Source organism: Melopsittacus undulatus, chromosome 1 (genome assembly GCF_012275295.1).
Source record: "Melopsittacus undulatus isolate bMelUnd1 chromosome 1, bMelUnd1.mat.Z, whole genome shotgun sequence".
Classification (NCBI taxonomy): domain Eukaryota; kingdom Metazoa; phylum Chordata; class Aves; order Psittaciformes; family Psittaculidae; genus Melopsittacus; species Melopsittacus undulatus.
The window spans coordinates 35,929,642-35,953,454 of NC_047527.1; the positions used below are offsets into that span (position 1 = coordinate 35,929,642).

Consider the following 23,813-nt stretch of genomic DNA (forward strand, 5'->3'; position numbering starts at 1 on the left):
TGTGACGGGCTAAAGGGTTGAGCAAATGTTGTGAGAATTGAGCCGAGGCTGTTTGAATCAGGCTGTTGGAATGGAGGCATCCTACTGCACTGCAGCTTGGGCAGTGTTGGGTGAGTGTGCAATGGGCGAGGTCCTGGGCAGTGCCCCATGATTCCTTCGATAGCTCAGCTGGTAGAGCGGAGGACTGTAGGCTCCTTGCACGGCCATCCTTAGGTCGCTGGTTCAACTCCGGCTCGAAGGAGTGCCCTTTTGGCTCTGGAACACGCCCTGGGGCACCTCTGCCTTTTGGCCCTGCCCACTTGCCTCACCTTCAAGGCCTGCACAGCCTTCAGCTCTTGCCCTTGCTGAGGAAGATGAACCAAGCAAAGCAGTTCTGGTGAACCCTGGGCAGGGGACAGTGGCACCTGAGCAACACCATGAGTTGTCAGCAGTCACCACTAGCTGAAAACAGGAGTTCGGTGGCTGGGACCGTGGGAGCCAGGTGGATGGGAGACCCAGGCTTTGGTTGCTGGAGAGGCTGGGTCAGGCCTGTGTGCCTGGGAGGGGAGAGGACCTCAGGGCAAGGCCACGGGCTGGGGAATTAGCTCAAGTGGTAGAGCGCTCGCTTAGCATGTGAGAGGTAGCGGGATCGATGCCCGCATTCTCCAGAGCTTTTCATTTCACTTGCCTGGATAATGGGCCCTTTCCTGGGGGTTCTATCTCCTGATTAGGTTCTGGGGAAATGATGATGAAATGCCTGGCTTTTACAGAGCAGGGTGACATACACGACTGCATTAAACGTAGTAACAGCAGCTTAACATAGGAATTTATCTTCTCCCGCTTTGATTGCCCGCCGTCAAATGTCATCTCCAGCACTGTATGCAGATCCGCAGTGCCCCGCAGGAGGATAGACATGGATGAATTTGAGCAGCCACACAGCAGAGACACCAAAATAACCACCATGAAATTGAGAGATTTCTCTTTGCGGATGGTCTCAGAAAAGCGGGCATTTTCTGCTCGCAGACAGAGTTTGGAGGGCTTACGTATGTTTTTTCTCATCTTGCAGGAGTAGGTTACAGGACTCAAGGAATATGTGTCCATTTGCCTAGAACCTGATGGGAGGGCAAAAGGCAATCCAGTGTCAGTGAATCAAGGGAAGCAGGAGAAATACTTAAGGATGGCGAGTTTGGTGTTGAGGAGAGTCCGCGTGTTGATGACATCCCAGGAGGTTGTGTATCCATTCTGTTTGTGCATTTGGAAGATGTGACGGGCTAAAGGGTTGAGCAAATGTTGTGAGAATTGAGCCGAGGCTGTTTGAATCAGGCTGTTGGAATGGAGGCATCCTACTGCACTGCAGCTTGGGCAGTGTTGGGTGAGTGTGCAATGGGCGAGGTCCTGGGCAGTGCCCCATGATTCCTTCGATAGCTCAGCTGGTAGAGCGGAGGACTGTAGGCTCCTTGCACGGCCATCCTTAGGTCGCTGGTTCAACTCCGGCTCGAAGGAGTGCCCTTTTGGCTCTGGAACACGCCCTGGGGCACCTCTGCCTTTTGGCCCTGCCCACCTGCCTCACCTTCAAGGCCTGCACAGCCTTCAGCTCTTGCCCTTGCTGAGGAAGATGAACCAAGCAAAGCAGTTCTGGTGAACCCTGGGCAGGGGACAGTGGCACCTGAGCAACACCATGAGTTGTCAGCAGTCACCACTAGCTGAAAACGGAGTTCGGTGGCTGGGACCGTGGGAGCCAGGTGGATGGGAGACCCAGGCTTTGGTTGCTGGAGAGGCTGGGTCAGGCCTGTGTGCCTGGGAGGGGAGAGGACCTCAGGGCAAGGCCACGGGCTGGGGAATTAGCTCAAGTGGTAGAGCGCTCGCTTAGCATGTGAGAGGTAGCGGGATCGATGCCCGCATTCTCCAGAGCTTTTCATTTCACTTGCCTGGATAATGGGCCCTTTCCTGGGGGTTCTATCTCCTGATTAGGTTCTGGGGAAATGATGATGAAATGCCTGGCTTTTACAGAGCAGGGTGACATACACGACTGCATTAAACGTAGTAACAGCAGCTTAACATAGGAATTTATCTTCTCCCGCTTTGATTGCCCGCCGTCAAATGTCATCTCCAGCACTGTATGCAGATCCGCAGTGCCCCAGCGGAGGATAGACATGGATGAATTTGAGCAGCCACACAGCAGAGACACCAAAATAACCACCATGAAATTGAGAGATTTCTCTTTGCGGATGGTCTCAGAAAAGCGGGCATTTTCTGCTCGCAGACAGAGTTTGGAGGGCTTACGTATGTTTTTTCTCATCTTGCAGGAGTAGGTTACGGACTCAAGGAATATGTGTCCATTTGCCTAGAACCTGATGGGAGGGCAAAAGGCAATCCAGTGGCAGTGAATCAAGGGAAGCAGGAGAAGAACTTAAGGATGGCGAGTTTGGTGTTGAGGAGAGTCCGCGTGTTGATGACATCCCAGGAGGTTGTGTATCCATTCTGTTTGTGCATTTGGAAGATGTGACGGGCTAAAGGGTTGAGCAAATGTTGTGAGAATTGAGCCGAGGCTGTTTGAATCAGGCTGTTGGAATGGAGGCATCCTACTGCACTGCAGCTTGGGCAGTGTTGGGTGAGTGTGCAATGGGCGAGGTCCTGGGCAGTGCCCCATGATTCCTTCGATAGCTCAGCTGGTAGAGCGGAGGACTGTAGGCTCCTTGCACGGCCATCCTTAGGTCGCTGGTTCAACTCCGGCTCGAAGGAGTGCCCTTTTGGCTCTGGAACACGCCCTGGGGCACCTCTGCCTTTTGGCCCTGCCCACTTGCCTCACCTTCAAGGCCTGCACAGCCTTCAGCTCTTGCCCTTGCTGAGGAAGATGAACCAAGCAAAGCAGTTCTGGTGAACCCTGGGCAGGGGACAGTGGCACCTGAGCAACACCATGAGTTGTCAGCAGTCACCACTAGCTGAAAACGGAGTTCGGTGGCTGGGACCGTGGGAGCCAGGTGGATGGGAGACCCAGGCTTTGGTTGCTGGAGAGGCTGGGTCAGGCCTGTGTGCCTGGGAGGGGAGAGGACCTCAGGGCAAGGCCACGGGCTGGGGAATTAGCTCAAGTGGTAGAGCGCTCGCTTAGCATGTGAGAGGTAGCGGGATCGATGCCCGCATTCTCCAGAGCTTTTCATTTCACTTGCCTGGATAATGGGCCCTTTCCTGGGGGTTCTATCTCCTGATTAGGTTCTGGGGAAATGATGATGAAATGCCTGGCTTTTACAGAGCAGGGTGACATACACGACTGCATTAAACGTAGTAACAGCAGCTTAACATAGGAATTTATCTTCTCCCGCTTTGATTGCCCGCCGTCAAATGTCATCTCCAGCACTGTATGCAGATCCGCAGTGCCCCACGGAGGATAGACATGGATGAATTTGAGCAGCCACACAGCAGAGACACCAAAATAACCACCATGAAATTGAGAGATTTCTCTTTGCGGATGGTCTCAGAAAAGCGGGCATTTTCTGCTCGCAGACAGAGTTTGGAGGGCTTACGTATGTTTTTTCTCATCTTGCAGGAGTAGGTTACGGACTCAAGGAATATGTGTCCATTTGCCTAGAACCTGATGGGAGGGCAAAAGGCAATCCAGTGGCAGTGAATCAAGGGAAGCAGGAGAAGAACTTAAGGATGGCGAGTTTGGTGTTGAGGAGAGTCCGCGTGTTGATGACATCCCAGGAGGTTGTGTATCCATTCTGTTTGTGCATTTGGAAGATGTGACGGGCTAAAGGGTTGAGCAAATGTTGTGAGAATTGAGCCGAGGCTGTTTGAATCAGGCTGTTGGAATGGAGGCATCCTACTGCACTGCAGCTTGGGCAGTGTTGGGTGAGTGTGCAATGGGCGAGGTCCTGGGCAGTGCCCCATGATTCCTTCGATAGCTCAGCTGGTAGAGCGGAGGACTGTAGGCTCCTTGCACGGCCATCCTTAGGTCGCTGGTTCAACTCCGGCTCGAAGGAGTGCCCTTTTGGCTCTGGAACACGCCCTGGGGCACCTCTGCCTTTTGGCCCTGCCCACTTGCCTCACCTTCAAGGCCTGCACAGCCTTCAGCTCTTGCCCTTGCTGAGGAAGATGAACCAAGCAAAGCAGTTCTGGTGAACCCTGGGCAGGGGACAGTGGCACCTGAGCAACACCATGAGTTGTCAGCAGTCACCACTAGCTGAAAACGGAGTTCGGTGGCTGGGACCGTGGGAGCCAGGTGGATGGGAGACCCAGGCTTTGGTTGCTGGAGAGGCTGGGTCAGGCCTGTGTGCCTGGGAGGGGAGAGGACCTCAGGGCAAGGCCACGGGCTGGGGAATTAGCTCAAGTGGTAGAGCGCTCGCTTAGCATGTGAGAGGTAGCGGGATCGATGCCCGCATTCTCCAGAGCTTTTCATTTCACTTGCCTGGATAATGGGCCCTTTCCTGGGGGTTCTATCTCCTGATTAGGTTCTGGGGAAATGATGATGAAATGCCTGGCTTTTACAGAGCAGGGTGACATACACGACTGCATTAAACGTAGTAACAGCAGCTTAACATAGGAATTTATCTTCTCCCGCTTTGATTGCCCGCCGTCAAATGTCATCTCCAGCACTGTATGCAGATCCTGCAGTGCCCCGCGGAGGATAGACATGGATGAATTTGAGCAGCCACACAGCAGAGACACCAAAATAACCACCATGAAATTGAGAGATTTCTCTTTGCGGATGGTCTCAGAAAAGCGGGCATTTTCTGCTCGCAGACAGAGTTTGGAGGGCTTACGTATGTTTTTTCTCATCTTGCAGGAGTAGGTTACGGACTCAAGGAATATGTGTCCATTTGCCTAGAACCTGATGGGAGGGCAAAAGGCAATCCAGTGGCAGTGAATCAAGGGAAAGCAGGAGAAGAACTTAAGGATGGCGAGTTTGGTGTTGAGGAGAGTCCGCGTGTTGATGACATCCCAGGAGGTTGTGTATCCATTCTGTTTGTGCATTTGGAAGATGTGACGGGCTAAAGGGTTGAGCAAATGTTGTGAGAATTGAGCCGAGGCTGTTTGAATCAGGCTGTTGGAATGGAGGCATCCTACTGCACTGCAGCTTGGGCAGTGTTGGGTGAGTGTGCAATGGGCGAGGTCCTGGGCAGTGCCCCATGATTCCTTCGATAGCTCAGCTGGTAGAGCGGAGGACTGTAGGCTCCTTGCACGGCCATCCTTAGGTCGCTGGTTCAACTCCGGCTCGAAGGAGTGCCCTTTTGGCTCTGGAACACGCCCTGGGGCACCTCTGCCTTTTGGCCCTGCCCACTTGCCTCACCTTCAAGGCCTGCACAGCCTTCAGCTCTTGCCCTTGCTGAGGAAGATGAACCAAGCAAAGCAGTTCTGGTGAACCCTGGGCAGGGGACAGTGGCACCTGAGCAACACCATGAGTTGTCAGCAGTCACCACTAGCTGAAAACGGAGTTCGGTGGCTGGGACCGTGGGAGCCAGGTGGATGGGAGACCCAGGCTTTGGTTGCTGGAGAGGCTGGGTCAGGCCTGTGTGCCTGGGAGGGGAGAGGACCTCAGGGCAAGGCCACGGGCTGGGGAATTAGCTCAAGTGGTAGAGCGCTCGCTTAGCATGTGAGAGGTAGCGGGATCGATGCCCGCATTCTCCAGAGCTTTTCATTTCACTTGCCTGGATAATGGGCCCTTTCCTGGGGGTTCTATCTCCTGATTAGGTTCTGGGGAAATGATGATGAAATGCCTGGCTTTTACAGAGCAGGGTGACATACACGACTGCATTAAACGTAGTAACAGCAGCTTAACACAGGAATTTATCTTCTCCCGCTTTGATTGCCCGCCGTCAAATGTCATCTCCAGCACTGTATGCAGATCTGCAGTGCCCCGCGGAGGATAGACATGGATGAATTTGAGCAGCCACACAGCAGAGACATCAAAATAACCACCATGAAATTGAGAGATTTCTCTTTGCGGATGGTCTCAGAAAAGCGGGCATTTTCTGCTCGCAGACAGAGTTTGGAGGGCTTACGTATGTTTTTTCTCATCTTGCAGGAGTAGGTTACAGGACTTCAAGGAATATGTGTCCATTTGCCTAGAACCTGATGGGAGGGCAAAAGGCAATCCAGTGGCAGTGAATCAAGGAAAGCAGGAGAAGAACTTAAGGATGGCGAGTTTGGTGTTGAGGAGAGTCCGCGTGTTGATGACATCCCAGGAGGTTGTGTATCCATTCTGTTTGTGCATTTGGAAGATGTGACGGGCTAAAGGGTTGAGCAAATGTTGTGAGAATTGAGCCGAGGCTGTTTGAATCAGGCTGTTGGAATGGAGGCATCCTACTGCACTGCAGCTTGGGCAGTGTTGGGTGAGTGTGCAATGGGCGAGGTCCTGGGCAGTGCCCCATGATTCCTTCGATAGCTCAGCTGGTAGAGCGGAGGACTGTAGGCTCCTTGCACGGCCATCCTTAGGTCGCTGGTTCAACTCCGGCTCGAAGGAGTGCCCTTTTGGCTCTGGAACACGCCCTGGGGCACCTCTGCCTTTTGGCCCTGCCCACTTGCCTCACCTTCAAGGCCTGCACAGCCTTCAGCTCTTGCCCTTGCTGAGGAAGATGAACCAAGCAAAGCAGTTCTAGTGAACCCTGGGCAGGGGACAGTGGCACCTGAGCAACACCATGAGTTGTCAGCAGTCACCACTAGCTGAAAACGGAGTTCGGTGGCTGGGACCGTGGGAGCCAGGTGGATGGGAGACCCAGGCTTTGGTTGCTGGAGAGGCTGGGTCAGGCCTGTGTGCCTGGGAGGGGAGAGGACCTCAGGTTAGGCCACGGGCTGGGGAATTAGCTCAAGTGGTAGAGCGCTCGCTTAGCATGTGAGAGGTAGCGGGATCGATGCCCGCATTCTCCAGAGCTTTTCATTTCACTTGCCTGGATAATGGGCCCTTTCCGTGCTATCCAGTTTCTGTGGGAACTCTAGGGAGTTCATTGTCTTCCAAAAGGAGGAAAACATTTATGGATGTACCAGGAGTAACACATTGCATTGTTACAGGCACAGCTATAAAATTATTCCTTTTTATTTTCTGTCATTAAACAGTGTTCGATGTTCTGTGGCATTCTGAAAGATCTGTGTAATCTGTGACAGGGGTTTTGATGATTTGTTTTTTTCTTTGTAATGTACGCTCTCTAGTTGGATCTGTTGAAACTTCTGAAGAAAATGTAAATATTATCTCTCTTCATTTTACTTCATCAGCCTGGAAAACAGGTGTCAAAGTGTAATTGAATTTTTTATGGCAAAAATGTTTCTGAAAATTATTTTTGTAGAGTATTGAATATAAAGAGATCTTTGAAATTGTGCTGATTAGAAGCCTGTTAGCTTTAGTCCTTTTAAGTTAGGTTGTGCCAAACTCTAAATAAAAGTACTGAGACGTACCTCTGTCATGTTTATTAAAAAGTGAATTTTGCCCTTGGCTGTGGCAGTATGATTAATACTGACTTAATTAATAATGGCAGGAAACTCGGAATCAGGTGTTGCTGGTTTAATACCCTGTACTAAATAATACCAGTTCAGCAGCAGATTTTTGGATTAGCATAAATTAAAAGATAATTAGAGCAAATCTATGAGACTGACTCATCATTTTATCTTGCAAATATTTACAGCTACTCTATTAAAAGTGAATCCCTCTGACATTTCCACTTTAGTCAATAGCAGTCTATTTTTTTTTATAATTACGAGTAAAGATGGATAAAGCGTCATTGTCATTTTTAGATCACTTTGTAAATCATCTGTATTAATTTTCACCATTAAAGTTAATTCCATACTATATTCTTCCATGATAACTCTGTCTTTTGCCTATCAGAGAAGGCCTCCTTTCCAGAAAATTAAATGTAAGAACAACAGGAAGACATGAGGTTTGATATAGAAGATGGTTTCTGCAGCGAAATTATGCTACAGGGACACAGAAGGTGCAAGTCATCAGTGAATTTGATACTGTAGGAAGTTTATCACCCAGTGGTACAGTTATGCAAGACAAGAGAACCATGAGATGTTAACAGTTTTCCTTCCATTGTATGAAGAGTTTGGACATTCACTTCTTCATTCACCTTCTCTCCCGCCTTTAAGAACAGATGTCAGGAGAGGTGCAATTTGTTCAAAACCACACAGGACAGACTCCCAGCAAAATTAAAGCTAAACAACGATTCAAGTAGATGCATTTCACAAGCCTTTTTTTAGTTCAAATATATTCTTACATTTGATGGGAAAAGCAATCTGTGTTAAAGTCTGACTGGTAACGCAGTTCAACCAACACCACCCAGAATGTAATAAAAATTTTACTACATTTATTAAACCTGTAAGTAAGTGTCTGGCATATTTCAATGTCAAGAACATCTATTTCATTCATGACATTTAAAGTTCTTTCAAAAGATTTAACAGATTTAAGAGCAAAATGACTCATAAAATCTTCTAGTTTTACTTCTAGGTCTTGCTACATTTCAACACTAAGTACTTTTCACCAGTGTAGTAACTCGTGTTTGAGTAAAACTTAAAGTCCTCTCTTTCCACAGAGAACCTCCCATTTCCTGTGCCTGTATGTTTCAGTGGTTAGTTTTGCTCACTGTTAAAATCATATGTTTCTTTTTCAGCTCAAATTGCTTTTAGATTCCAATCACTAGTTTTGGTTATGCGTGCCTTCATAAAGTGACAAACCCTCCCACACCTAACATTTTTCCCCTTCAAAGACATTACACACTACAATCAAATAATCTATCAGTCTACTTTTTATAACAAAATAAAATTTTCTAATTCCTTATGTCTCTTACTCTAGTTCTTCAATTATAACAGCATTTTTCTGCATTGGCTTTACTTCTCAACATACCTCAGGAGAAGATGTTAACCCAAGAACTGGGTAGAGCATTCAAAACCCACACTTTGCAAGCATAGTCTGTGTTAGGGTTAAAATATTCTTGATGAAGCACACGAATTGCTTGCGGGATGAAATCAATAGATTCCCATTGCATCATCTCTGATTCTATTTAGGCTCATGGGGAAGAAAAACATTGTAACAATGAGTGTTTACAGTGCAGCCAACTCAAAAGGTTTCACTATCCTAATCATGCCAGACACACCAGCATTTTTAGACATGCTGCACAGCAGATTTCACATACCTGTAAGACTTCTTAATCTCATCATGTGTTGCTCCCTTCTCTAGGGCCAGGATTTCATATAATGCTTCCCCTGATGTTGACAAAGTACGTTGCCTTTGTTCAGCCATGTCAGCAGTGCATTACCAAAGCTGTGAATGTAGAGCAGAATTTTAAATACCAGGGACTGCAAACATGTATGGATAGTATTTTTACTTTTCATTTTAATAGATTTTAATCATGTAGTAGAATGTTAAAAATAAATGAAAATGAAACTAAAATAAAATCTCCTCTAAGTTATTCTCTGTCCCTTGAGATATTTTAGTTATTTGAGAAAATGTAAATCGAGAAACAAAGAACAGAAGCTTTTGTATTAAGTATCATTGTTCATATTAAAGGTTTGATGTTATTCTTACTGAAATTAATGGCTAATTTTTCTACAGCATTAATGCCTGCACATGCCATTTTCACCTAGTTTTACTTGGTTATTTTTACTTATATCTTTTCTACGTCTTAGAAGAAGAATTCTCCTATTTGTTAAAACTATTGGACTTTAGTGGGGTAAGACCTTTGTACCTCTGAGTATAACCTAATCCAACACAGTGGTGAATATTTGCTTTCTCAACACAAGGACTCAGATTCAGCCTAAACAATTTTAGGTGCCTAAGTTGAGTGGTTAAGTTTGAAGCTTAGTCTAACTAGACTCCTTATATTGTCAACAGATAGACATACTCAGAGCACAACTGATCAAGCACTTTCTCCCTATTATCTTTACAGCATGCTCAGGATGATTAAATTCCCAGCTCATGTGTCTGAGGAGAGGTAGAATGAATCTGGACCTAGGCAACGAGAGTAGATACCAAGAACTGACCTTATTATTATTATTATTCTTGCAGCAAACTGCTGCAATAAACAGCAAATACTGTTCCCCAAAAACTGGGAAACACTGACATCAACTAAGATCCTATCTTATTTGAGAGACAAGACTTTGGGCTGAATTCACAAGCTTGTGATAAATTTAACAAGATGCCCTTACAGTAGAGTGCAAATAAAGACTAAGCACAGGCTGACAGCTTTAGTCCACTTCAGATCTATCATTCATTCCTTCTTTCATCACAGAAGCAAAGCAGCCAAGTGATTCTCTACTGAGTGGCTCTATGACCTCCTCACAGTTCATACTTCATCCTTCTTGAGCTGAAAAACCAAACATTTTTAAAACAGACCTAACTAATGCTAGGCAATGACATGAAGAAACTTACATAAACCATAATTTAAAACATCAGATATAGATATCTAGAATTCATAAGAAAAAAGTTGCAGCTCTTTGATGGTTAAAGCTGTAATCCCAGCCATGAGAAAAAAATTTCTGAGAAGCTGTTTTGTTAGATAAGACTACTCACTCTGCTATTTCACCCTTCTCATTGCTGAGCTAGAAACACTATCTTGCCATTATTCATATATTATTTACTAGGCCACATTTTAGTTCAGAAGTAGCCAGCAGTTCAGAACACACTTCTTCAATTTTGTTCAATACTAAAATGGAAACAAACTATCATGTAAGTATACACAGAAATATAATCCACAGAGTAATTCTGTCACATACAGCCTGATTTACTAAAAGATTGAAATTTATTCCTATTTACTTTGATGGGTTTTTTATAAGGTAGTGCACAATTTAAGGCCTTGGGATCTGCTGAAAAAAAAAACCCTAATAATCCTTTCTACTTTCAAGTGTTGCATAAACCATCAACTAAATGGACTGAACTTTTTCTTATAAAAAGCCCCAACAATTAAGAATGAAAACATATACGAGCATCTAAATATTACTTTACCACCTACAGTAGTTACAATGCTACTTATTAATAATTGTATGTCCAGACCATATTTAACATAATCCTGGAGTATGTCCTGATCACATTGTAATTATGCAATGCACCTCAAGCCTTTTAATGCACAAGATAACACTGGGCAACCATGTGAAGTCACAGATATACAGCGCTATTTTAAAACTGTTACATAATGCTAATTAGCTATATGGCAACCCTGAAGCATAAAACAAAATTAAAGTTATGATAGATTTCATTCTGAAGAACTGAAAGTCGTGCAATTTGTACTTTCTCATTAAATAATTTTAATAACCTAGTCAGCTATGAAAATTTAAACTCACTTGCCTATTCAGTCTTCTACTGATTAATCACGTCAAAGGTTTAGCTACTCAAAATGATTTCTTACTAATTTAAAGCAGTCCTATAAAATACTGAAAGTACGATGAGATTACACTTCTCTAGAAAAAAAGTTAAGCTCTCTTTATTGGGGAAAATACATTTTTAGTTACAATTTTAGTTTAAATACACTCCTGATGGCTGAAATGACATTGGAATCCTGATATTTTTCAAGCTGCGGATTTTTGTTCCAGTAGAACAGAGTAATGAAGGTGTTGTTTTCTTCCTTGAATGACAATAAAATACATTAAAAGACAATCCAAATTCTGGTAACAATTCCACATCTCCCAAGAATCCAACCCTAACTATTCTATGATTCTATGAATGGGACCCCAGTTAACTTCAGCTGTTTCTGTACAAATTTATACTATCCATGATTAACTATCTTATACCGGGGTTGTAGTAATATGCCTTTCTTCTACAATACTCATAATTCATTTGGATTTGTGCTGAAAAATAAGGCAATTCAGATTACATACCTGCTTCAAAAACTGATGGAACACTGACTGGCGTGTATAAACTCACACCATTTTCCATTCAATATCTTGATGTCTTTATGCCAATATAATCCAAAAAGAAAGAAGCAAGTTCCTCCAGAAACCCTGTTCCACAGAAAACAGCTGCTGATTTTCATCCTTCATCCTAATCAAGGTGAAAAAGGTCAGTGGAGTCTGATTACTCCTTTTGTTTGTTTGTCCAGTATCCAATTGGTTATCTCTCAGGAAGATCTATGAAAGAATGAATAAAACATTCATGAGCCTAAAGGCTGATATATCCAAGAGTTAATGACACCAAAAAATATGGGACAACTGTGTATTTAGTTAGCTGCTCTTGTGTGCTTTCCTCTTAACAGGGTCTTGAGTTTGTTGGATTTTTCCCCCATGCAAATGTATTAAATTTGTTTAAAGATAGAATAGTCTTGCTCTAAAGTTTACTTCTTTGAGACTGGCTATGGCCTGCTTAGGTTTTACTATGTAGTCTTGTCCAGAACATGATTAACTGAAGAAGTCCCTTTAGGATTCCTCCTGAATTCTTGTAGATTTTTAAATCAAAATAGAAGACATAAGGTGCCTTATTTTATTCTGATGGAGCTTCTCCTCTAATATATACCATGAAAAAAATCTGGAGAGCCATTCCTTTCCATTTGGAATAGAGAAGACTGTAAATGCCAGAGACTTAAAAAGTCAGTCGCTCTTGATATGTCATCCTTGGAACCAAATAGTCCACCCTTTGAACTCAAAAGAGTTCATTTCCCAGATCATCCAATTCCAAATGATATGTTTGTGTAGCAGGTTGACCTTGGATGGCTGCCAGACCCTTACCCAGACACTCTCTCACTCCCCCTCCTTAACAGAACAGGAAGAGAAAATAAGATGAAAAGCTCATAGATGAAGATAAAGATCACTTACCAGTTACTGTCATGGGCAAAACAGACTCATCTTGGGGAAAACTGATTTAATTTATTGCCAGTTAAAACAGATCTGGTGAGAAACAAAGACAAAAATTAAAACAACACCTTCCCCTCACCACCCTGTTTCCAGGCTTGAGTTCACTCCTTCATTCCCAACTCGTCTACCCCTTACCCCTGAGCAGCAAATGGTAGATGGGACATGTTAGGTTGTGATGAGTTCATAACCGCTCCTCTCTGCTGCTCCTTCCTCCTCACACTTTTCTCCTGCTCCAGCATGGGTCCTTCTCATAGGCTGCAGTCCTTTATGAACTGCTCCAGTGGGAGTCCTCCACAGGTCATGTTTTCTGTCAGAATTTGCTCCTGCATGGGCTTCTGTCCATGGATCACAGCTCCTTCAGGAAATATCCATCTTTTTGGCATGGGCTGTATGGGCTGCAGCAAAATACCTGTTCCATAGTGGCCCTCACCACAGAATGAATGGAAATACCTGTTCAACCATGCTCCCCTCCACAAGCTGCAGGGGAATCATTGCTCCAGTGCCTGGAGCACCTCCTCCTCTTCCTCCTCCTCTTTGACCTTAAGTGTTCATAGGGTTGTTCCTCACACTTTCCCTCACTTCTCACTGCCACAAAGTGTTCTGCTTTTTCTTAAGTATGTTTTCCCAGAGGTGCCACCAGCTTGGCTGATGGGCTTGTCTGTGTTCTGTGGTAGGTCTGTCATGGAGCCAGCTGTATCCAGTCCCTGACCCTTCAGTGTTCCATTACTGAAATGTTGTCATGGAGCCTCAGTGCTGTTTTGTGTGGACAGAAATCCTGCAAATGGATTCATGGAACCCCATAATCCAGTAGAGTCAGTGAGCTTGTGCTTGGATTCCACTGCAAGACTGGAAATATAAATCAATATGAAAAAAACCCAATCCTAGCAACAAAACAACAAAATCAAACAGGTGTCATTAATTACAATCACATAAAGACACTATAAATGGAAAAGGAAGCAACAGTGTGACAGCTGATGAAAAAAAAAGAAAGTGAAGTGGATGCTTTTTAATGTGGAGCATGTGATTTTAACATTTCTCTTGTTCTTAGGTATTCTCTTCAACTTCAAGGATTCCCTCAAATTTCAGCTTTGGATGAAATTGGCAAGGCACATTTCAACATAAAATGAGAGTGTTTTTCATAGTTATGAAAAGTCATAATATCAAAGTCAAAATATCTTTTTCAGGACATTCACAACAGAGCAGGTAAAGCTAATTCGATTAAGATGTATGAGCACAATATCCAGACTATTCAATCTGCTTGCTTGATGCCAATCTCTTATATGATTTTATCATTCTTGCAAAATACAACAAAAAGTACACTTCTTAATGGGAAGAAGAAATTAAAGGGAAAAAATATAAAAGGAAGAAAATAAAATCGCTTTAGGTTACCCAAATCCTTTGTACGTATATACAGTTTATTATGAAGAAAATGTCACTGTTCTGCAATCCTGTCACAGACCTAGACTCCCAGTTCCGTGTGAGCACAGCTCCCTCTGGTGTGTGAAACTCTCACTGCTCTGTAACGTGTTGCTTCTTTTGTTTGAAGGAAATGAACACAGTTTCTGCAGAACTGTTTCTTTTCCTTTGGGGATTCTATGCCTGTTGTGGTTTAAGCCCAGCCGGTAATTCAGAACCAAGTAGCCACTCGCTCACTCTGCTCTTTTCTTCCCCTCCCGGAGGGATGGGGAGGAGAACTGAAAGAATGTAACTCCTACGGTTTGAGATATGAACAGTCCAGCAACTAAGGTATAACACAAATCACTACTGCTACCACCAGTAATAATAAGAATGGTAAGGGAAATAACAGGGGGAGGGAGTATGAAACTAAAAGGGGAAAAGGAAAAGAAAGCAATAAACACAAGTGTTGCACAATACAACTGTTCACCACTCGCTAAGTGATACCCAGCCTGACCTGAGCAACGATCTGGGCCTTCCAGGTATCTCCCCCCAGTTTATATACTGGGCATGATGTGCTGTGGTATGGAATACCCCTTTGGCTAGTTTGGGTCAGGTGTCCTTCCTCTGCTCCCTCCTAGGTTTTTGTGCCCCTCCTCACTGACAGAGCATGAGAGACTGAAAAGTCCTTGATCGGGGTAAGCATTACTTAGCGACAACTAAAACATCGGTGTGTTATCAGCATCATTCTCAGACGAAAGCCAAAACACAGCACTGCACCAGCTACTAAGAAGGAGAAAAATAACTGTTACAGCTGAACCCAGGATGATGTCCTAAGCACGGTCTAATCATAGAATCATAGAATAGTTAGGATTGGGAAGGACATCAAAATCATCTAGTTCCAACCTCCCTGTCATGGGCAGGGACACCTCACACTAAACCATATCACCCAAGTCTCTGTCCAACCTGGTCTTGAACACTGCCAGGGATGGAGCATTCACTACCTCCCTGGACAACCCATTCCAGTGCCTCACCACCCTAACAGTAATGAATTTCTTCCTTATATCCAGTCTAAACCTCTGCTGTTTAAGTTTCAACCCGTTACCCCTTGTCCTATCACTACAGTCCCTAATGAATAGTCCCTCCCCAGCATCCCTGTAGGGCCCCTTCAGATACTGGAAGGCTGCTATGAGGTCTCCACGCAGCCTTCTCTTCTCCAGGCTGAACAGCTCCAACTTTCTCAGCCTATCTTCATATGGGAGGTGCTCCAGTCCCCTGATCATCCTCGTGGCCCTCCTCTGGACTTGTTCCAGCAGTTCCATGTCCTTTTTATGTTGAGGACACCAGAACTGCACACAATACTCCAAGTGAGGTCGCACAAGAGCAGAGTAGAGGGGCAGGATCACCTCCTTTGACCTGCTGGTCACGCTCCTTTTGATGCAGCCCAGGATACGATTGGCTTTCTGGGCTGTGAATGCACACTGCTGGCTCAGGTTCATTTTCTCATTAACTAACACCCCCAAGTCCTTCTTCATTCTACCATGAATTTCCTTTTTGCCCAACCTGTAGCTGTGCCTGGGATTGCTCCGACCCAGGTGTAGGACCTTGCACTTGTCATGGTTAAACTTCATCAGGTTGGCATCAGCCCACCTCACAAGTGTGTCAACGTCCCTCTGAATGGCATTTCTTCCCTCTAGCATATCAACAGAACCACACAGCTTGGTGTCATTGGCAAACTTGCTGAGGGCACACTCAATCCCATTGTCCATGTCACAGACAAAGATATTAAACAAGACCGGTCCCAACCCTGATCCCTGAGGGACACCACTTGTTACTGGTCTCCAGCCAGACATTGAACCATTGACCACAACTCTTTGAGTGCGACCATCCAGCCAGTTCTTTATCCACCGAGTGCTCCACCTATCAAATTGATGACACTCCAATTTAGAGACAAAGATGTTGTGTGGGACAGTGTCGAACGCTTTGCACAAGTCCAGGTAGATGACGTCAACTGCTCCACCCCTGTCCATCACTTTTGTAGCCCCATCATAGAAGGCCACCAAATTGGTTAGGCAGGATTTTCCCCTAGTAAAGGAATCTTCAAATACTCAAACTTTAATTAGTTGTCATAACTCTTTCATCAATCAGATCAGCTATATAATTTAGAAGAATGAAACATATAATTTAATACCTGATCACTCTTCTCATTAATTTTGGGGTGGGTTTTTTTGCATCATAACACCTAACAGTGCACCACACCACCACTGTGGCAGGAAATGCAAAACTATAATAAAGCCCTAGTCCCAAAAGACCTTATATGTAAAAAGCTCTACACTTTACATTTCATGTATATGTTGCATGCATTTCAAAACAGACAAATCAGAACATGCCTGAAAATGCAAAGTTGCATATCAGCCTATAAACATTTGAAACATGGCCCAGACAGAGCAGGAGGTCCAGGGTTGCTTCAGAAGCCTCCAGGTACACACAACCAGAGCTAAAGGTTGAAGAACTCTGAGTCACTCTAGTCCTTTCTCCTGCCACTCCCTCCTTTTCCTGGCTCACAGCAAGTTCAGGAACTAAGGGCCTGGAGCTGAAAGGTATACATGCATGAAAGGGCTGGCATCATTGCTCAAAAGAGGTGTGAATTTTTAGCTTCTAAGGCAAGGAAAGACAATTTTTAAAAGTTGAATTGTTTTCTTAGTTCACTGAGTCTGGAGGTGTTACTATTGAAATCATCAAAGCATGTAGAAGACACGAGTGATCAGACAAAGCACTCCTGACCTTCATGGAGAACCCATAGCTTCTGACTTTCTTCCAATAGTGACTGGAAAATAAAATCTCTGTTTTTATTCAGAGAAAATTTGGGGCCTGAAATAAATGATTCTGCTTATCTAGTAAAGCATGATCTAGTGGCGTGATCTAGTGGCGTGATCCTTTCCCTCAGCACTGGTGAGGCCACACCTGGAGTGCTGGCGTCAGATCAGGGCCCCCAGTAAAAGAGAGACATGGGCATACTGGAGACACTCTAGTAAAGAACCATAAGGATGAAGAAAGGACTGAAGCATCTCCCCTACGAGGAAAGGCTGAGAGAGCTGGGATTGTCCAGACTGAAGAAGAGTAGGCTCAAGAGTGATCTCATCAAAGTATATAGATACCTGAAAGGAAGGTGTACAGAGGACGGGGTCAGGCTTTTTTCAGTGGCTGCCCAATACTAGGACAAGAGGCAACAGGCACACTGTATGGAGAACCTGGAGAAGAGAAGGCTGCGTGGAGACCTCATAGCAGTCTTCCAGTATATGAAGGGGGCCTATAAGGATGCTGGGGAGGGACTTTTCACTAGGGACTGTAGTGACAGGACAAGGGGTAATGGTTTAAAACTTAAACAGGGGAAGTTTAGACTGGGTATAAGGAAGAAGTTCTTTACCACGGCAGGGGGGTTGGAACTAGATGATCTTCAGGTCCTTTCCAACCCTAACTATTCTATGATTCTAAACTGAAACATGGGAGATTCCCTTTGAACATCAGGAAACACTTTTTCACTGTGAGGGTGAGCAAACACTGGCACAGGTTGCCCAGGAAGGGTGATGCCACACCATCCCTGGAGATACTCAAAAGCTACCTGGACATGGTCCTGGACAACTGGCTTTAGGTGGCCCTGCTTCATTTCCCCAAAACTTCCCTAGTGTGGTTACTATTACCACTAATTTCTGTGCCTTGTTCTGCCAAAGAGGTGGTAAGAACATTAACAAGGATGTTGGAATTTATCGGTAACTGACAAGAAAAGGAAGGCAGGTGATGAGACTGAAACAAGAGCTCTCGCTAGTTGATGACTTTTCACAGGTGAATGACTGGCTGTCTGTAAAAGAAGACCCACACAAATAAAAAGCATGAGGTTATGAGTAAAGAATAGTAGGCTGATGACAGAATATGCACACTGAGAAAGGGTGTATACAGGGGTAGCATGTGCTGGGTTTCCACTTTTCAGGCAGGATTTATCTTTTGGTTTATTTTTTAGTATTGTGCTATGGTGATGTCAACATTGTAAGACCCAGATAAGCAAGCTACTCAAAGAGCAAAAGATTGAGCAACTGGAAAACAATGCTTCTGCCAAGATGTGCTGGGCCTCTGGCTCAGCACATGCATTGGTTTTTGTTAAGCAGGGAAGAGTACTTCTGAGGCAGCTATATCCCAAAACGTTCTTCTTGTCATTTCTTTTTAGCCAGTTCTGCTTCACACACTTCTGGACATTTAGTGTCCTGTCTGAACTGTATTGCATGCTACCCATCAATATTCAGTCTCTTAAAGAAAGGAGAATTGGTTTAATATCCTTTCTTCAGAGTGAGTCTTTTTAGATCTCAGACAAGCCTACAGTAAGAAATTACATTCCTCTTGCCACATTTCTCTGTTACAGAAGAGTTATTGTCATTATGGCCTCAAAAGTAATAAAAGAATTTATTTAAATAATACGATTGCATAGCATCTATTTTTAAATAGATGTAACTATATTGGAAGGAAGGTATTCCATCTGGTAACCCATCTGTAACTCCATCTACACAAATATGTATCCATAAGAGAACATTCACGTATCTGAATTCTCTGAACATATTGTGACCCTCTGTTACTATTCACATAGAATATCTCAATTGAAATACGTGGGGTTTTTAATATATTTCAACAACTGCAATATTGGAAAAAAGTTGCAAAATCAACAAGTATGAACCTTAAATGGTCATCAATTGTATATCCAAATTGCTCATGCTGTTATGTGGTCAGTTTGACCCAGAGAAGCAATCCAAAACTGACTTCCTACTTAATCTCAGTAAATCCAGTTCAAAGGCTTGGTGGACTACCTAGGTGACATGATACAAGCATTCTTCCCCTAGCATTTAAATTAGAGACTTAAAAATGATGTTTTGAGTAATAGTAATAAACTTTTTCAACAAGATACTCAATGAAACACTGGGAAATTTATTTTCCTCTGTGATTTACAAGAAAGTTCTGTCTATCCTCCCTTACTTAAAATGGGTCAGGGAGGTAACAATAACTAGGACGTAAATCATAATCATCTATCTGGCTTTAATTTACATTTCTTTCTGACAGTCAAAGGATATGAAGTCCCTAGTTTACATAGCTTTGACAACTTAGAAGTAAGTTATCTAGGACTTCAAGTAAAAGAGTCCCCTGAATTCTTACTTAGGAGCACTGTGTAATCTATTTTGCAAACAGCTGTAGAACTTCAGGCAGAATTCTACCTGTTCTTATACTAACTTAATAAACTCACAGTGCTGGTTACAGGGTTATTCATTTTAGCACAGCCTAATCAACTACAGCTAAGAATCAGAAAGATTAGCTTGAATAGTATAAATAAGTGCTTTGACCTATTCCTCAGGTTATTTTACCGGGAACAGATTAGGAACACCAGTACCACATCTTCTTGGCACCTGCTCCTTGGGAATCAACAGCTGCTTCTAGTCTTCCCCACCAGGCTCCCAACCTTTCTCCAGCAGCTAACTGTTCTCTCCACTTGTTCTTCCTTCATACATTTATCTTAAACAATCATCCTTTGACAACTGCAGCCTTTGCCTAAGGAAGCTCTTCCCTGAAATCCCCAACATAGTTCTCAGTTCCATCCTACGCCTACCCCCAACTATTCTCTCCCAGATTCCTACAAGCTGGCTCCTTAACTTACATAGTTTCCAGGAGGGAGAGGATGCAGCAGGGGAGATGGCAATCAGTAGTAATTTATTTTAAAGCTTTATTAATCCTCATGTAGGATTTATTATGCTGTCTTAGAAATGCTCACTTAATTGACGGCTGAGAAAGCCAAACTCTTTCTAAAGTGCTGATGAGTAACTATCTTAACTTATCTAGATCCAGAAAGGAATGTCTATTCAGTGGTTGAGTTAAAACCAGAAGAATTAAAGTGATATGTAATCCCAGGGGGAGAGGAATTACAGGTTAATGGATGAGAATACAGAAGTCTCAGATACACTTCTTTTCTGAATGTCACTTAGTGGGAGAAAGTAAAAATTATTAAAAATGCATTTAAACAGCATAAATATTTCACCAGTAAAGAAGCAAACCCACATACACTATTCTTTATATGCTAAGTGTAGAAAAAGCCACTGGAAATATTTTGCAATAATTCAGCAGATTAACATTTCAGTAAATTAGTAGCTTCACTGTTAACCATTTATCACAAAAGTTCTTAGGATTTCCTCCCATCCACTCTAACAAGATCTTTCAGCTGGAAAATACTCAGAGCTGAAACTCAAAGTCTAAACCCCATGGGCTTACAGTTGACTCAAGCCAATCCGAGGGCTGCCAACAAAGGCACAGTCCTAACTTACACTGATCTTTTCTCTGCTTTTTTATTTTCTCTTAGTTTTCAGTTAAACCAGCTTGCTAGTCTGACTCACTCTGTGACTGGCATCAGTACCGGAGCTGATGCAATGGAAGTGGTGACATCACACCTTTTCAGCAGCAGCAAAGTCTTACACTGTCTACAGCTCACCAGAAAAAATGCACTTTAAAAGGTGTAAGGGCCAGAATACCATACAAGTAAAGCACAAGTAAATTCTGTGGAAAATTAGGAGAATTAAGACTCCTCCAGACTAGTCTGTGGCTATAGGACAGGACAATGTGTGACAGCATACTGATGTTTTTGAGGCTTCCGCTGCCAGCTTTGCAGTGCCGTGGGTGCATGACACAACATGCCGCTCCTGCTGGAAGACTCCTTGCCAATTCAATTTGTTCAAACAAAACTTTGACAGGTTAACTTTGCCCCAGCGGGATAACTGCTACAACAGGCATTGATTGCCCACACAGCCCTAACCTTCTGCGGTTCCGGCACCATGCGTTCTTCCTCTGCAAGCAGCATAAAAGCAGACAGGTGGCATAAAATCCTCACGAAGCACTCTGCTAATTTGACAAAAGCGTAATCATGTGCCCACACCTGATCCAGATCAAATTTGTACTGCTGGGTGATGTGGCATGGCCCAGAGCCAGTGGTAATGATTGTGGAACCACAGCATTCAGCTAAGGCTTCTCCTGCAGATGAATTACCCATACAGGAGACTGTAAATACAGAATGTGGCCTATCACTGTGGAAACAGCTTGTGCAGGCTCCCCAGAACATGCCCCGATCCGCACAAAAGACACAGAGTGTAATCTCTTGCCAAACCACCTTTCTTTCTACCCTCAGAGAGAGAGTGCTGGGTTGCCTCTGACTGAGAGCATTAAGTAGGGGAGGGGAAAAAAAAAGAGGAAATTACATGTCTGAGGTTTTTCTTTCAGGCAAATCTCTTATAAAAATAAAGGAGTGCACAAATGTCTTTGTTTCCCTGCCAACTTTTATAAGAACTAATTAAGACCAAGAAGAGCTTCATTTTCCTGTTTATTTCAGACAGAGAAGAGCTAATGAACTTAACCTATTGATGATTTTGCAGCTGCCTGCTTTAATTTGCTTATGATTGAGAAACAAAAAGTTAGTGTAACAGCAATGAGCTGCCAAAGCCGCAGAGTGGTCACTGAAGCAGGATCCAGCTGTCTGATCAAACTTCAGCTAGGCAGCTGTGACAACAGCTGTCCTTCCAAGCAAGAAACCAGCATTAGAATTATCTCCACTGCTTAGCAGTTGCTTATTTCCAAGTTGGCTGATTCGTTTATAGTAAAGTCAATATAATCGTAAAGGCACAGAGGGCTGGCATTTATTCTGTGCTAAAGAACATCATGCACTTTTCAACTTTACGATTTATCTGTTGGTTGTAATAGAATATTTAGGCCACAAAATTCAGTGGTAATTGCTATCTATAAATGCAGAATTATGCTTTAACAGAAAACAGTCTTTAGAGGTAAATATTCACAGGCCTTAGCATAACTCCTATGTCTTAGCTCAGGCAAATCGATTACAAGGCATTTATTTTATCAAAGAGTCCTACAGACTTTATGGAAATCATACAGAATTCAACAGAGATTTTTACGACTGCTGTAAAACCTACAAGTTAATTTTTTCATGTCCTTTTGATTGAGAGGGTGAGATCCCAGCCCTCTATAAATCAATGACAGAACTCATTGAGATTGATAGAAAATGAACACCTAGTCATTCATGGCTCTTATTTATAAAATTTTCCATCAATTACTCTGCACGACTGAGGAACCTTATGGGTTTTGCTCCCATTAAATTCTACAGTGTTTTGTGATTTGGTTTTGTTTTCATTTTCCCCAAAAGTGTTGGGGAGGATGATTCACTTCAGGGAAAGAGATGTACTTTATTTTCTTGCTTTCCTTAAAAACCAGCTCTTCAAACTTTAACATGTCATTTCAAAATAATATTTCAAAACAATTTGCAAGTATTAGGCAGGGATTCCCAGACCATGGTATCCTAGCACCAGGCTACCTAAGCTACTTAGGAAGGTATGTGCAGTCCTTGGGAACCACTGCACCACACAAGGTTAACCTTGTGTCAGCTCAGGCATGAAGCTTTGTACAGTTCTAACAAATGGAAACAGGATATCGAATAACAGCTAACTCTCCAAATTTGCTCTGTTACTTGTTTATTCTATTCCAAAATCACAAACCTGGAGATGTGAGTCTTTTCCTGGGAAGCAGAGCAAAAGCTGCCTCCTTACAGCAAGTAGAAATAGGCCACCAGCACCCTCTGGCTGGAATGTTGCAGGATTATAAGGTCTTACTTCTATCGTGTGCATGGAGTCTATGCCATGGAAAGGGGAAATAATTTGCTGCAGTATGTATGTCAAATCAGACCAGAACAGAATCCATATTATGTATTACTTAGTAACAGTCAGTATATGCTGCTACTGTTCATTCACACTGCAATCTCCTCTTCTGGTGCTGAGCACCTGACTGTAATCTTTCATCATCAGCTTTTGATGTCACAATTCATAATAGGCAATTTGCAATAACGGATTTCACCAATTCATCCTTTTGCTATTTGCATATTATTTAAAAATCACATGCAATTTAAATTAATGTATGGTTACAAAATACATACAAAACAGTGTTTGTTCCTACATTTGATAAGTAGCAATTATCAAATAAGCTTGCATGCTGAACATTTGTTCTTTTTTCCTAGTGCTTAAAAGATCTACTTCACCAGTTGTTTGCTCAAATGGACATTCATGTATATGAACATAATAAAGTGACAAAAACCCAAAAGTATATCTGAAAATTGAATTACATAGCAATTATGCTTTGAATTCATATGCTGTTTGGGAGCATAGCTTCATGGTGTACATTTTTGTCCATATCTTGCAATATGTCACTTGTAATGCAAATGGTATTGACTTGCAGTGTATTAGTATTCGTTCTGACTTCTCAAAAATAAAAGTAAATTCTCCCATTATCTGGGAATTGATTACCTGAGCTACAGATTCAAGGATGCGTAGTTTGCCCAGAGATCATCCAGTTCAAGATGAGCAGTAGTGTAAATAATCTTTCATCAAATTCAGTTACTTGGGCCCATTGGTTCTCAAGTCTTTGTGCTCTGCAGTAAACTATAGGAATCTTACATTAGAAGCTTCACACTCGTTTTATCTTTTCAGACAAATTACAGGTACTGTAGAACGCATTTTTTCTACTTATTTTGTGTAATCGTGAATTGAGTGTACAAGTAAAACTTGCATACAACTCAGCAAATGTCATGGTTTTCC

At 43.3% G+C, this 23,813-nt stretch overlaps 1 protein-coding gene and 12 non-coding genes across 13 annotated transcripts in view; 12 read left to right on the top strand and 1 right to left on the bottom strand.

Annotated features, from left to right (window-relative positions):
* DNAJC5B (DnaJ heat shock protein family (Hsp40) member C5 beta) overlaps positions 1 to 11,966 on the bottom strand; it is a 42,564-nt gene extending 30,598 nt beyond the window's left edge. The window contains exons 1-2 of the mRNA XM_005150779.3: positions 11,776 to 11,966; positions 9,099 to 9,226 (exon numbers count right to left, since the gene is read on the bottom strand). Of these exons, the coding sequence (XP_005150836.1) occupies positions 9,099 to 9,205 (107 nt within the window). The 5' untranslated portion in view covers positions 9,206 to 9,226; positions 11,776 to 11,966. The remainder of the gene's footprint in view (positions 1 to 9,098; positions 9,227 to 11,775) is intronic.
* TRNAY-GUA (transfer RNA tyrosine (anticodon GUA)) lies at positions 154 to 241 on the top strand. Its single transcript is given in 2 exon segments — positions 154 to 190; positions 206 to 241. It is a non-coding gene; the product is annotated as a tRNA-Tyr (tRNA).
* TRNAA-AGC (transfer RNA alanine (anticodon AGC)) lies at positions 575 to 647 on the top strand. The gene has a single exon. It is a non-coding gene; the product is annotated as a tRNA-Ala (tRNA).
* On the top strand, positions 1,395 to 1,482 carry TRNAY-GUA (transfer RNA tyrosine (anticodon GUA)). The gene is given in 2 exon segments: positions 1,395 to 1,431; positions 1,447 to 1,482. It is a non-coding gene; the product is annotated as a tRNA-Tyr (tRNA).
* Positions 1,815 to 1,887, top strand: TRNAA-AGC (transfer RNA alanine (anticodon AGC)). Its single transcript has one exon. It is a non-coding gene; the product is annotated as a tRNA-Ala (tRNA).
* Positions 2,634 to 2,721, top strand: TRNAY-GUA (transfer RNA tyrosine (anticodon GUA)). The gene is given in 2 exon segments: positions 2,634 to 2,670; positions 2,686 to 2,721. It is a non-coding gene; the product is annotated as a tRNA-Tyr (tRNA).
* TRNAA-AGC (transfer RNA alanine (anticodon AGC)) lies at positions 3,054 to 3,126 on the top strand. The gene has a single exon. It is a non-coding gene; the product is annotated as a tRNA-Ala (tRNA).
* On the top strand, positions 3,872 to 3,959 carry TRNAY-GUA (transfer RNA tyrosine (anticodon GUA)). The gene is given in 2 exon segments: positions 3,872 to 3,908; positions 3,924 to 3,959. It is a non-coding gene; the product is annotated as a tRNA-Tyr (tRNA).
* Positions 4,292 to 4,364, top strand: TRNAA-AGC (transfer RNA alanine (anticodon AGC)). The gene has a single exon. It is a non-coding gene; the product is annotated as a tRNA-Ala (tRNA).
* Positions 5,112 to 5,199, top strand: TRNAY-GUA (transfer RNA tyrosine (anticodon GUA)). Its single transcript is given in 2 exon segments — positions 5,112 to 5,148; positions 5,164 to 5,199. It is a non-coding gene; the product is annotated as a tRNA-Tyr (tRNA).
* On the top strand, positions 5,532 to 5,604 carry TRNAA-AGC (transfer RNA alanine (anticodon AGC)). Its single transcript has one exon. It is a non-coding gene; the product is annotated as a tRNA-Ala (tRNA).
* TRNAY-GUA (transfer RNA tyrosine (anticodon GUA)) lies at positions 6,352 to 6,439 on the top strand. Its single transcript is given in 2 exon segments — positions 6,352 to 6,388; positions 6,404 to 6,439. It is a non-coding gene; the product is annotated as a tRNA-Tyr (tRNA).
* Positions 6,771 to 6,843, top strand: TRNAA-AGC (transfer RNA alanine (anticodon AGC)). Its single transcript has one exon. It is a non-coding gene; the product is annotated as a tRNA-Ala (tRNA).
* Positions 11,967 to 23,813: the final 11,847 nt, after the last annotated feature.